The sequence below is a fragment of the Ixodes scapularis genome, unplaced genomic scaffold, assembly GCF_016920785.2.
Source record: "Ixodes scapularis isolate PalLabHiFi unplaced genomic scaffold, ASM1692078v2 PGA_scaffold11__112_contigs__length_91849675, whole genome shotgun sequence".
NCBI classification, from domain to species: domain Eukaryota; kingdom Metazoa; phylum Arthropoda; class Arachnida; order Ixodida; family Ixodidae; genus Ixodes; species Ixodes scapularis.
In genome coordinates, this window is record NW_024609837.1 from 56,241,571 (window position 1) to 56,254,365 (window position 12,795).

Consider the following 12,795-nt stretch of genomic DNA (forward strand, 5'->3'; position numbering starts at 1 on the left):
CCGCGCTTTATGAAGGGAGATATTATTCCGAGCGGTTAACCGGCTGCCAGGAGCAGCGCTTCTCCGAAGCGCCGTCCTGCGCATCTAACGTCCGCGTTATTTATGTTGCGGTTAATTAATTGGGAGTGCCGGAGGTGGGATGTCGCGTCCTGATTGATTAATTAATCTCGGCGCCTCGCGCCAGAGCAAACAGACTTAACGAGTGGGGCCGGTCGTCTTGGCTCGCTCCCCGGCTCGGCTTGATCTGGCCAGTGGCGGTGGCTCCGGCGGCTCTGCTAATGGGCCTTAAATTGGATCGACGTGACCGCTCCCAAATCGGCGGAGGTTGTTAGCGGAAGCTCGTGGCGGCGCCATTTGCTTTTTTTATTTCCCGCTTCGCGCCATCTGGCGAGGCTATTTCGCACCTGGGAGTGGGGTGTGCGCGCCCGTTGTGGCGTATGGCCATGGGTGTGTTGTTGTCTCTCCTTTCGGACATGGTTCGCCGTAATGACTGCTTTAGCCGGCAGTAGCCACCGTAATAGACGACTTGCCGCTCGAACGCTGAGCTGAGCTTATTCTGCCGCCCTCGATGCAGCGAGTACGCGTTTTTTTTTTTTTTTTTTTCCCTTCGGGTTTGTAACTCTTTTTGTTACCCTCTCTGGTTGGGCGTTCTTTTACATTTATAATAATTTTTATTAATTAGTTTTACCGTTAAAGGGAAGCTACGGAGCTTCTTGGAAAAAAATAGTTAGAAGTGAATTATATGCAAAAATACTCCAAAAGCAGGGAGACGTCATAATTAAAATAAGTACACCGACTTGACATAACAGAAAAAACAACTTCATTAGACGTTTCGCCTCCCATGCGGGAGGCATCATCAGTAGTTACACAGCAAATGCAGGGTTCAACCTAAACTCAACGCTATTTATCACGAATTCCGTTTCTATAAGTGAATTATAGTGTATTTTTACCCCGTGAACCCGAATACCCAAGCCATTTGCTGCGTAAGTATTGTTAAACGCGAGAAAAACGTGAAAGACAGTCGCTGTCCGTGACGTCATCGACGGCTCTTTTGGCTGTCCAAGGCTAGGGAGGCGTGGCTTCAGCCCTATTTTGAAATTGCCCTTGTGGCTCTCCGGCGCGTCGCATTCAAATATAATTTTGATATCTGTTATTCTAAAGGCCAAATGAACGCAATTCAAGCGTTTTTTCTCAAATGTAGAAGTGCCCCATCTTCCCTTTAAGGAGTACTCAGGTTGATTTTTAGGTCGTCTATTTATTGTGATAAGTCAATCAACGGGCTCTAACCTCTAAGCATCTTAAAAAAAAGAAAACGAACTTACACTTATGGGTGACCGATTTCCCTGTTAAAGAATCTAATCCAAGATCGTGAAACTCCTCTTTTTCTGTGCTTTGGTCAAGACACCAGGGGACGCTGTCGGGCGGCGTTTTCAAATACTAATTGCTGTATTACATCTCGTGCACCCAGAGAGTTTACATTTTTGTGAAAATATAATGAACTATACCCGCCTAAAAAGTGCAATAATGTTAACGTTCAGAATCTCCACGCGATTAACTATTTTCATTGGTCAAACTTCACCAATTCACCATCATATTATAAACAATGCGGATGAAAGAATTACTTTCCATTTAAAGTGCACTAAGATTAACAACTTTTTATTGGTGTAAATCCCTTCATACTACAACAGAAGCCTTAATATACTATTTTTATTTTACAATTTGATTTTCTTGCAATATGACTTCTTGCTTTCGTTTTTTCTTTTATGTCATGCTATGCTTGTAATAAAAGACCACGTAACTGACGGACGAAGTGGACGGTAAAAAGCTCAACGTTCCAATTTGCCCCTAAAGAGCACTGCTTTTTGTTCGTGTTCAGCCTAACAAATGCTTAAATTTGGGCTAGTTGGTTTGACATTCTGAGGTATACTGCGCTGCGAAGTTACACTTAACACATAAAGACGTAAGCTATGAGGTGATATGAACGACAGTTAAAGGGGCGGTGCAACGATATTCAAATGGAGTGTTTTTCACTTTACACGAGCTTACTGGCACTAGTGAGACTCAAGGATACTCGCACGCAACGCCACTGGCCAAGAAACTCCTTTGTTGCGCTGTAATTTCAAGGACAAAAGCGATCATTTTCATTCAATCTCTCCTTTGCAAAATTTCATGACGTAACGTGGGGATCGCAGTACACCCCAGAGACGATATTTGAATGCTGTTCATAGATTGGACCCGAGCATTGAGAGGGCACTCGATTTGGGATCGTGATAATCGATAGCTCGAGAAGCATTCGGGTAGTGGCCCGTGTCCAATCGCTGCAACGACGACAGTAGCCGAGCCATAACAATGTCTGGAACTCAGCGCGTGCCCTGTCCTTTACCAACCCCAGCGCGTAACTATGATGAACATTGGCGGCATATAATCGGCTCCAGTTCACGTGGCCGCTTGTTCTGGCGGCGTGTTAAGGGGGTGAACGCTGCTTGTTTTTCTTTAATTTTTTTCTGAGACTTCTATTGGCGTGGGGTGAAAAACGAACGCGTGTTTCATAGGTCATTAACGTCAGGTATCTGTCCTAAGCGTTATTTGCGCAAAGTACAAAAATTGTTGCATCGCCCCTTTAAAGGGGCGGTGCAACGATACTAAATTGGAATGTTTTTCACTTTACACGAGCTTACTGGCACTGGTGGGACTCAAGGATACTCGCACGCAACGCCGCTGACCAAGAAGTTCCTTAGTTGCGCTGTAATTTCGAGGACAAAACCGAGTGTTTTCATTCAATCTCTCCTTCGCAAAAACCTGATGACGTAGCTGGGCGGTAGCAGTACCGCCCAGTGACGATATTTGAATGCGGCTCATAGATTGGACCCGAGCATGGCGTAGGACACTCGATTTGAGCTCGTGATAATCGATAGCTCGAGAAGCATTCGGGTAGTGGCCCGTGTCCAATTGCTGCAACAACGACAACAGCCGAACAATAACAATGTCTGGAACTCAGCGCGTGTCCTGTACGTTGCCAACCCCAGCGCGTGGCTATGATCAACATTGGCGGCATATAATCGGCTCCAGATCACGTGGCCGCTTGTTCTGGCTGCGAGTTGAGGGGGTGAACTCTGCTCGTTTTTCTTTATTTTTTTTTTCTGCGACTTCGATTGCGTGTGGTGAAAAACGGACGGGTATTTCACAGGTCATTGACGTCAGGGATCCGTCCTAAGCGGTATTTCCGCAAGATACAAAAGTCGTTGCATCACCCCTTTAAGAACATGACATACCTGTGAAAGCGCATACTAACAACTGTTTATTTTTTCGTTTCTTCTTCTTCCTTTTTTATACCCTTGTTTTGAAGGTTGAAGATTGCCTGATAATTCACGGAATTGAAAATTGACGTCTTTGCGGGCAATTGGAGACAAGGTGTCGTAGGGGACAGATATATGCTGGAGTTTAGGTGACGCGTATGTACCTGAGAAATCATGGAAAGGACTGGGACGATTAATGCCTTTTCTGTCATTTGTGGACCGTTGGTAGAAAGTACACAGTAGACACCAACTGTCTACAAATGACAAAAACGACATTAATCGTCCCAGTCCTTTCCACGATTTCTCAGGCACACACGCGTCATCTAAACACCAGTCCCCTAAAACATCTTGTCTACAATTGCCCGCAAAGACATTAATTTTCAATTCCGTGAATTATTGGGCACTAGAGGCAGGGCTTAAAGTCTGGGGGGTCTCAGGGGGTCTCGGACCCCCCACTCATTTCAACGGATGGTCTGGGACCCTCCTCCACAGCCCCAGCATTAGTGAAATCAAAATCATATCTTGCAAAAAAATACCTTGTTTTCAGCAATGTGACATTTGGGGACTAGCAATTTGAGGGTTGCAGGTACAGCGTGGGCAGAGTCAGCAGTGGGGTTCATTTTATGTGCATCGAATACATCTCGTTAAAGCCCCGACCCCCCCCACCTTACAGCCTTTTAGGGACCCCCCTCTCAACTTATGGGAGACATTAAGCACTGGGCACTCTTCATCCTTCAAAACAGGGGTATAAAGAAGGAAGAAGAAACGAAAAAATGACCAGTTGTTAGTCTGCGCTTTCACAAGTGCGTCATGTTCTTAACTGTTTTTCATATCATCTCATAGTTTACGTTTTTATGTGTTTAGTGTAACTTCGCAGCGCGGTAGTACCTCAGAGTGTTCAGCCTGCTAAAAGCTTTGATGATCATTTTATTCAAATACAAAGCAAATGCTCATGGATAGCAACAAATGGGAGACAAACTGCAAGTAGAAAAAGTATTTTGGGAATGGTTGGTGAGGGAAAGGTTCGATTTAAGTCATCACACTAAACCTTGCGTGATTTAAATAATGATATGATGATCTAAATCACGATTTGAATCATCTTGATTTTTATACTCCACAGTGGTTCGTAGTATGCACAACAGCGCATGGGCGATATGTACGACGTTTACTGCTTGGGTATTGCTTAACATTTCGCATTGCTTTTCTGTTGCAGGGCAAGTCCACGGAATTCAGTCGAGATTTCAAAGTTGTAAGTAGTGTTTCGTTTGTCAGCCCGCTTTGGTTTTCTATTTAAGAGTACGCTTTCAGGAAGGAGGTGGAGTAATTTGTTCATTGGAATTTACTACTATCGTGTTGCGTCCCTGTCTCGAGTTGCTACAGCGCTGGATATGTTATGACGTAACTAGGGATGCCGCGAACCTTCCGAAGTTCGAGTTCGAAAGCTCCGTAATTTCGAACCTCGCTAAGGTGCGAAATCGAAAACTTCGCACATTTAGAGCCCCGCTGAGGTTTGAGTTCGAAAATGTCAAGGTTTCTGAAAGGTTGAGTTTTGAATTTCTTGACAGATCGTTCGATAAATTCGAACATTTCATATTTATTTAAGATTAGAATTAAAAAAATGAATTGAACATTTCGATTTTTTCGGGGTATAGGTTCGAGAAGTTTGAAAGTTTCGATTTGAAATTCGAGGTTTTTGAGTTTCATGGACGGAGATCAAATTCTGCAGATTCTAACTAAGTTGTTATTAACTCTTCTAAACAAAATCGCGAACCGTGCTACCAATTTTAATGAAAACGTTGCATATTTCTTTTATGCAGTGAATATACTCCTTCCCCTCTGTGCTGCGGTACTGACGTTACTACCTATACTAGTCGTTATTTGTCTTAATTTATGATGCAAGCGTTGAACTGGTTGATCGGTTCATCAAAAAGCCCTGAGGCGCTCTGCTGAACGTTCTTCCTACTTATTTGCAATCTGATCAAACATCGCCTAAATCCAATGTTGGTATAAGACAAGTAAATGCACACGACAGCGTATGCACATAAAGGCATCCAGGCTTCCCGAAAATATTTAGTTGCTCGGTGCGTTTATTTTTGGCAGGATTACCCGTGGGATGGAGAAAAGACCGAACAGAGCACAGCACCCGACACAAGTCGATGATCAAGAGAATGCAACCAGACTAAATTAGAGACTTGAAATTTAGGGGAGCTGTATTTTAGGGGACCACCCGGCCCCCAAAATACAGCTGATCAGGTCACGACCGGATGTTATCGGGCTAACCATATTGCCGCTGCCTGGAACTTGTTCGATTAATGGATTACTGGCCGCTCTAAAAAGCAGCCGGTTACTACACTCTCAAGAAAAAAGGGTGTAAAAGGGTGTATCGTTACGCCCTTTGTCCCATATAATACACCCACAAACTTCAATTCGACAAACAACACCCTACAGTCGAACAGACGGCCCGACATTTTACGAGGGGCGTGATAGCCTTGTGGTACAACTTATTAAAATCGTTAATGTACGTGTTATTGACAAAAACAAACAAAAAAATAATCGGCGTTTTCTTGGCCCTACTGTAAAAACTTGGTGTTTTCTTTCTTTAGCCTTTGATACGTACTTTAGCTATTTTATAAGTTATATTGCACCGTTCTCAAGCCCCTCGTAAAATTTGGGGCCGTCTGTTCGACTATAGGGCTCAGTACGTCTAAATGAAGTTTTGGGGTGTATTATATGGGACAAAGGGTGTAACGATACACCCTTTTACACCCTTTTTTCTTGAGAGTGTAATGATAATGATGTAAGCGCCGATTCAGGTGTCGCTGTAGCGCATCGGCGTCGTGCTCCGCGCGCACCTTTCCTCGACTCGAGGGAATCGGGGGATTCGCGATCAAGAACAACTAATGCTACGAAGGACGCTCCCCGTGAAGCGCCTCGGTTGAATTTCAAGCCTGCAGATGAGAAATTTGTTGGCCCACAGGTTACCTCGGGGCTAGCTACGGAGTTGTGCGCGGGAGAGGCTCTGTGCGAAAGTCGAAAGAAAAAGGTGCGAGGTCGTGGTAACCCGAAAGGGATCATTCAGCACTTTACAAGCGAGTCTTTCGTGGCACGATGAGCTAAGTAAGTCTCTGGTGCAATTTCAGCTCCACTTGACACGTTGACATCTTGCGTTGTTTGTATTTGTTGCCTCGAACCGGTTTGAACTTCGTCGAACTTTTGTTCAGAAGTGCGAAGTTCGTCGAACTTTTAAACTTAATAGGTTCCAAAGTTTGAAAACCGTCGGATGTTCTAAAATGTCGAATTTTATAGCGGGAAATATCGCAAGTTCGAAAACAATCGAAATTCTCAGCGCCAAAAATTTTGAACCTAGCGTCGCTGTGGTCGGTCTTCCACGATTGGCCGAACGGTGACTATGACGTCAGCAAAGTTTTTCTCATCGACAGAAATAAGAGTAATGCAAGAACTTCTGTTTTGACGGCGTTGGTAGTGTTGGTTTCAGAGAGCAGTGATCTCAAGCTGCCACCATGCTAATTATAAACACCGTCGAACTTGTTGTTCGTAAGGTAATGACGTCACGAGAGGAAACCATAGGAGGGCGCCACCAAAACATCTCGCAGCTAATAGAAGATGAAAGCCCCTTCATGTTTCAAAAGTAGCCCAAGGTTCGTCGATGCACGAGGCACGTGCAACGTGCACCCCTTGGGAAGATCATGGCGGCACAGCGCAGCACTGAGCTAGATTTTAGCCGCCATGAATTTCCCAGAAGTTGCGCGCGGCACGTGCCTCACGCATTTCTACAACAATGAATGGCGCCACTTTTCCCAGTATAGAGGGACGTTAATAGAGGCCCTGTCACACTGCGGAAACAGTTGGAGAACTTTGTCCTTCAACATGAGGAAAACATGTTTTCGGGGACCCTGTCGCATTGCGGAAACAGCAACAGTCCGGAAACATGTTGCTGTCGTCCGAAAACCATGTTTCCCAACTTGTTCTCCGACACTCGGGGAACATCCTGTCACACCGAGAAAGCGTGTTGGAAGAACACAAATTGCCTCCTCTCCTGCGCGCTGCCTCCCTCTCTCTTTCGCCCTCGTCTGCCCGGCCGGCTCGGCTAAGCTACAAGCGCGAGCTCCGGGCTTTCAGCATCCCTGCCAAGCACGCGCGCCCGTGTAGTGCAAGCACTGTTCTGGGCCATATGCTCGCGCTTGTAGCATCGGCCGCATCTGGACCGAAGCTGAAACCAAGTATTAGCGCCGAGATGTTTCGGTGGCGCCCTCTTATGGTTTCCCTCCGTGACGTCACGACTGGGATTTGCCTCGCCCTGACGTCACCAGTTGTTATTCTGGCTACTTACCATCGGGTGCGACGACGAGTTCGATGGTGTGTTTAAAAAGCACAGTAGAAGCTAGGAGCCATCGCAATCCGAAACTAACACCGTCAAAGTTGACAATCTGACAGTGCTTATATGCCCGTGGTTTGGCCAATCGTGGAAAGCTAACCACAGCGACGCTTTTGGCCGCGCACATCGCTAATAGGCGGCTAGGCTCAGATCCGCTGGCTCCGCTCGCCCCTTGAATCGTTGCCATTTTGGATCGCCGTCTCATCGACGTCGCTCTACCGTAGTCGGTTCATCAGCCGCGCGAACCATCTCGTGTTCTCTGGATTTGGCGGTTGCGTTCTGCTACAGGGCTAGACCCTTGCACGATGGCATACGCGCCGGCCACAGCAGCAGCTTCTGCTTTGAGGCCCTGTCATATTGAGGAAACACGGCGGAAACATGAACAAAACATGTTTCTCAACAGTCGGGAAACATGTCGGCTGTCGGCTCTGTTGCCCGACAACCCTGTCACATTGAGGAAACAGCAACACACATGGACGACAGCGACAATGTTGTCTCGGTGTGACAGCTTTTGGCAACGGAAACCTCGACAACTTGTGTCGGACGACACGTGTTGCCCATTTCGGTGGCTGAGCGAATTTTTTTCCAGCAACACGGCAACATCTATATTTTTCTGTACAGATAGTCGCACGAGAATACTTCAATAATAACGTCAAGCGTGAAGGGCTATTTTGAACGCGGCTTCTTGCGCGGCGGCAGCTGATCGTCAGAATCATCTGAATCGATGGCACAAAGAAGCACCAAAGCAGAAGCTGCTGCTGTGGCCGGCGCGTATGCCATCCTGCAAGGGTCTAGCCCTGTAGCAGAACGCAACCGCCAAATCCAGAGGACACGAGATGGTTCGCGCGGCTGATGAATCGACTACGGTAGAGCGACGTCAATGAGACGTCGATCCAAAATGGCAACGATTCAAGGGGCGAGCGGAGCCAGCGGATCTGAGCCTAGCCGCCTATACTTCGTTTCAGCTTCGGTCCAGACGCAGCCGCGCGAGCATCTGGCCCAGAACAGTGCTTGCACTGCACGAGCGCGCGTGCTTGGCAGGGATGCTGAAAGCCCGGAGCTCGCGCTTGTAGCTTAGCCGAGCCGGCCGGGCAGACGAGGGCGAAAGAGAGCGGGAGGCAGCACGCAGGAGAGGAGGCAATTTGTGTTCTTCCAACACGCTTTCTCGGGGTGACAGGATGTTCCCCGAGTGTCGGAGAACAAGTTGGGAAACATGGTTTTCGGACTACAGCAACATGTTTCCGGACTGTTGCTGTTTCCGCAATGTGACAGGGTCCCCGAAAACATGTTTTCCTCGTGTTGAAGGACAAAGTTCTCCGACTGTTTCCGCAGTGTGACAGGGTGCTTCTTTGTGCCATCGATTCAGATGATTTTGACGATCAGCTGCCGCCGCGCAAGAAGCCGCGTTCAAAATTGCCCTTCACGCGTGACGTTATTATTGAAGTATTCTCGTGCGACTATCTGTACAGAAAAATATAGATGTTGCCGTGTTGCTGGAAAAAAAATTCGCTCAGCCACCGAAATGGGCAACACGTGTCGTCCGACACAAGTTGTCGAGGTTTCCGTTGCCAAAAGCTGTCACACCGAGACAACATTGTCGCTGTCGTCCATGTTGTGTTGCTGTTTCCTCAATGTGACAGGGTTGTCGGGCAACAGAGCCGACAGCCGACATGTTTCCCGGCTGTTGAGAAACATGTTTTGTTCATGTTTCCGCCGTGTTTCCTCAATGTGACAGGGCCTTAGGAGATGTTTCGGCGGCGTCCTCTTATGGTTTCTACGGCTGATGTCACGACCAGGATTATTTGAAACGAGCGACAAATTCGATGGTGCGCAGAAAGCACGGTGGAAGCCTATAGTCGTCACGTTCCTAAATCAACACATTTCCCTATTTTCGGCCGATGAGAGCAGAAAGGATCCTACTCAAGACGTCAAAGTGGGCGTTTAGCCAACCGTGGATGGCCGATCATAGCGACGCTTTTGGTCCCGTGCTTGACACGAACCCAGAGTCGGTTTCATGCCGCCAATGATGGAGAAAACTGATCTTGTAACATTGGTCGCGCACTGCTCATACATTATTCAAAAGGCTCGCTGCAGACACGATTACACGAATATCTGCGGATGCGCATCTTCGAAGCGTGTTTGCATCCTACATGAATTTATTACTTCTTAAATCCGTATTTTCTCGATGGATGTACGTTGGTGAGGTTGTTCTAACATCATGTTTGGTTGTTTATATACGCTTAAGTACGCCTTTACACATGTTGTTGCGTAGATACACTGCATTGCGCAGCCACTGAACCAACTGTCCTCCCGGTGATGGGGCCTCGTTAAGCCGCACATCTTGCAACTTTTTTTTCCCGACCGTCATCTTTTTGGTAGAAAGAAAAACAAAACGTCGATTGTTGGATTGATTTGTATACGCTTCGGACGTGTCTGTGGAAACTTTTTGAGTGTCTAAGGGGACACCATCGCCTTCCAAGGAAGAAACGTACAAGGAGCATCGGGGGTCGTTATCGGAGTTATCGGAACGATTCGCTAAACCTCCCCGGTGTTTCCGGAACGCTCCGACCGGAGGCTCCAAGGTCCTTGACTCTCCCACGCGCATGCGCACACCGGCGGCATCCCCCCTCCGAATGGCGGTCGTGTGTACGGGCGACGGGGTTCCTGCCGTGCCACAGGCCCGTTTCCCATTCAGCGAGCCTCGTCGCCGACTCGTGAGCGGGCTCCCCTCCCATAAATGATGCGTAAAACAATCGGCGGCGCTTCTTAGGTGATCGATCAACATCGCCGAGATGTTAGCGGGGGAGAGCCTCGATGCCGCCGCTACTTCTCGGGCGTCTGCCGACTGTGGCTGCGCGGTCGCCAAGACGCCGTTCCGACAGAATGACCTTCTGATCGACGTTAATTTCGTGCGCGGCTGCAGCGGCCCGCAACGTTGCCGCAGCTCGCGACCGACCAATTGACGGGCCTTGCTGAGCTCTCTCTCTCTTCCCCTCGCTCTCGATGCACGTGTACAGGCATGTCTCGTTAATACGGACTCCGTTAATAGAGGGACTACGAGTGCTCGGTACGCGAGAGTCACACTTTGCGAACAGGAGCTCGTGCTGTCACTTCGAAGAAGTAGGAATAGAGCGCGCGCGCGCTATCGGCCCGCTCTCGGCCCGCTCTCGGCCCGCAATCCTTAGCGCATACTATTAGCGGCAAGATGTTTCGGTGGCGCCCTCGTTCGGTTACCTTTCGTGACGTCATTACCTTGTGAACAACAAGTTCGATGGTGTTTGTAATGGGCATGGTGGGAGCCTGAAATCATCGCTCTCAAAGCAACACTGCCAACACCGTCAAAACTGAAGTTCTTACATTCCTCTTATTTCCGTCGATGAGACATCCTTTGCTCACGTCATAGTCAGCATTCGGCCAATTGTGGTGGGCCGACCACAGCGACGCTTTCGATCGCTCACATCGCCAATACGGTCTACAAAAGCTCTGTTATGGATACCTCGCTCTAGAGCAAACATTTTCGGGGGATGAGCTGAGCAAACACGTGCGTTTTTGAGTCGTCATTATGGACAAATCAGATTATACGGTGCAATCCACTTATAACGATACCACATATAACGCTGTAGCGCTTAAAGCGATTAGTTTCTAGAGTTTGTAGACTAGATGCGATCAGTTTCTGATCCTGATACAACGATAATCGGTTTTAACGATTGAATTTTTGGGTTTTCTCAGTATCGTTATAAATAGATTGCACTGCGCTTACTGTGCTGGGAACGGAGATGTAACGAGACATCGCTGTAGCATTCCTTTACTCCGTTAAGGGCTGCCAACCCGAGGGAAAATTCCCAGAATAAGGGAATATTCAGGTCGATGTGCGAATAAGGGAAATCTTGCTAGTTTTGAGGGACATTTTTGGGCACCGTATATATCTGGAAGTTTATAGGTCAATTATTTTTATTATTTTTTCGAGATAACATCGAATTTCAGCGATTTCGGCTATACATTTGGGTTATTTTCTCCAACCGTTTGGCGGTTTGTGGTGTGACCATCTGGCAGCCCTAAGGAGTACCGGGCTAGGTGGCGCAAGATACCGCCCGTTATAAACGGTACAGCCGTTAGCATTCATCCATCCATCCCACTTTTTTCGGCAAAATCAGTTTTCATTGCCCCCTGAAAACTATACCAGCCAAGTCGGAAGATTCTGAGAGCGCCGCTGTGCCTTCTCGAAAGAAAAAAGAAAAAGCTAGAGTACAAGAAAAAATACTGCACTGTCTGGAGATACAGACTTACCATGATTAATAATATTTTGTGAAGTGCGGTCGTCTTCCGTGTGTTCGAGTTTGAGAACTCTCGCTTGTGTTACACCTTTTGTTTTGGACTGACTGTTATAAAAAGCGCCAATGAAGTTGCCAAGGCAGCATCATGTTCTGATGACGTGCCTACAAACTAAGGCGAAGATAGGGTTTCATTCGTCAGTTTGAATCTACCGGTAACACTTCTCCTCACCAGATTTGCTTTGGCCACGGTTTTGTCCCGATAAACTAACTTATTGCGAAACGTACGCGAGGCGTAAACGCCTATGCGTAAAGCAAGACGTCTGCTTCTTGTGCTGGGGTTGTGCTGACGTCAGAACGACGCCCGAAAGTGATCTACCCACTACTTTCTTCACTAATCCAAAAAGAGCTCGACGTCCTGACATCCTGGCAACCCTTGTGCAAGAAGCAGACAAACTTGCGCTCCGCAGATTTCTCATAGTAAAAATGGAGGTGATGCAGAAAACAACCAATATTTCGTATTATATAATTATTTGGGCAAGAGAGGGAAATTTCGGCAGAAATAGGGAAATTTCAGGCACCCGCTAGGGGACATTTTAACTTTCCGTGTTGGCATCCCTGACTTTGTTTTAGCTTACAGCGGACGGCCGCCGACGCTACGAGCCATTCCGGCCAAGCGAACGCCGTGAACGTATCACGGCGCTCACGCGCGCCGCTCAGTCTCGGAGGTCATGTGACGCTAACGTGGCTATGGATTGGCTCCGATGGCTCGTAGCGCCCCCTGTGCTTCGTCCTAAGGTAAAAACGCTGTAGACCACCGGAACTCTCGGGT

General features: G+C 47.6%; 1 protein-coding gene across 2 annotated transcripts in view; it reads left to right on the forward strand.

Moving 5' to 3' along the window:
* LOC8039795 (AT-rich interactive domain-containing protein 3C) overlaps positions 1–12,795 on the forward strand; it is a 288,199-nt gene that overhangs the window by 125,722 nt on the left and 149,682 nt on the right. For both annotated transcript variants that reach the window (XM_042288922.1, XM_042288923.1), the window contains exon 4: positions 4,510–4,545. In XM_042288922.1, coding sequence (XP_042144856.1) covers positions 4,510–4,545 — 36 coding nt within the window. The remainder of the gene's footprint in view (positions 1–4,509; positions 4,546–12,795) is intronic.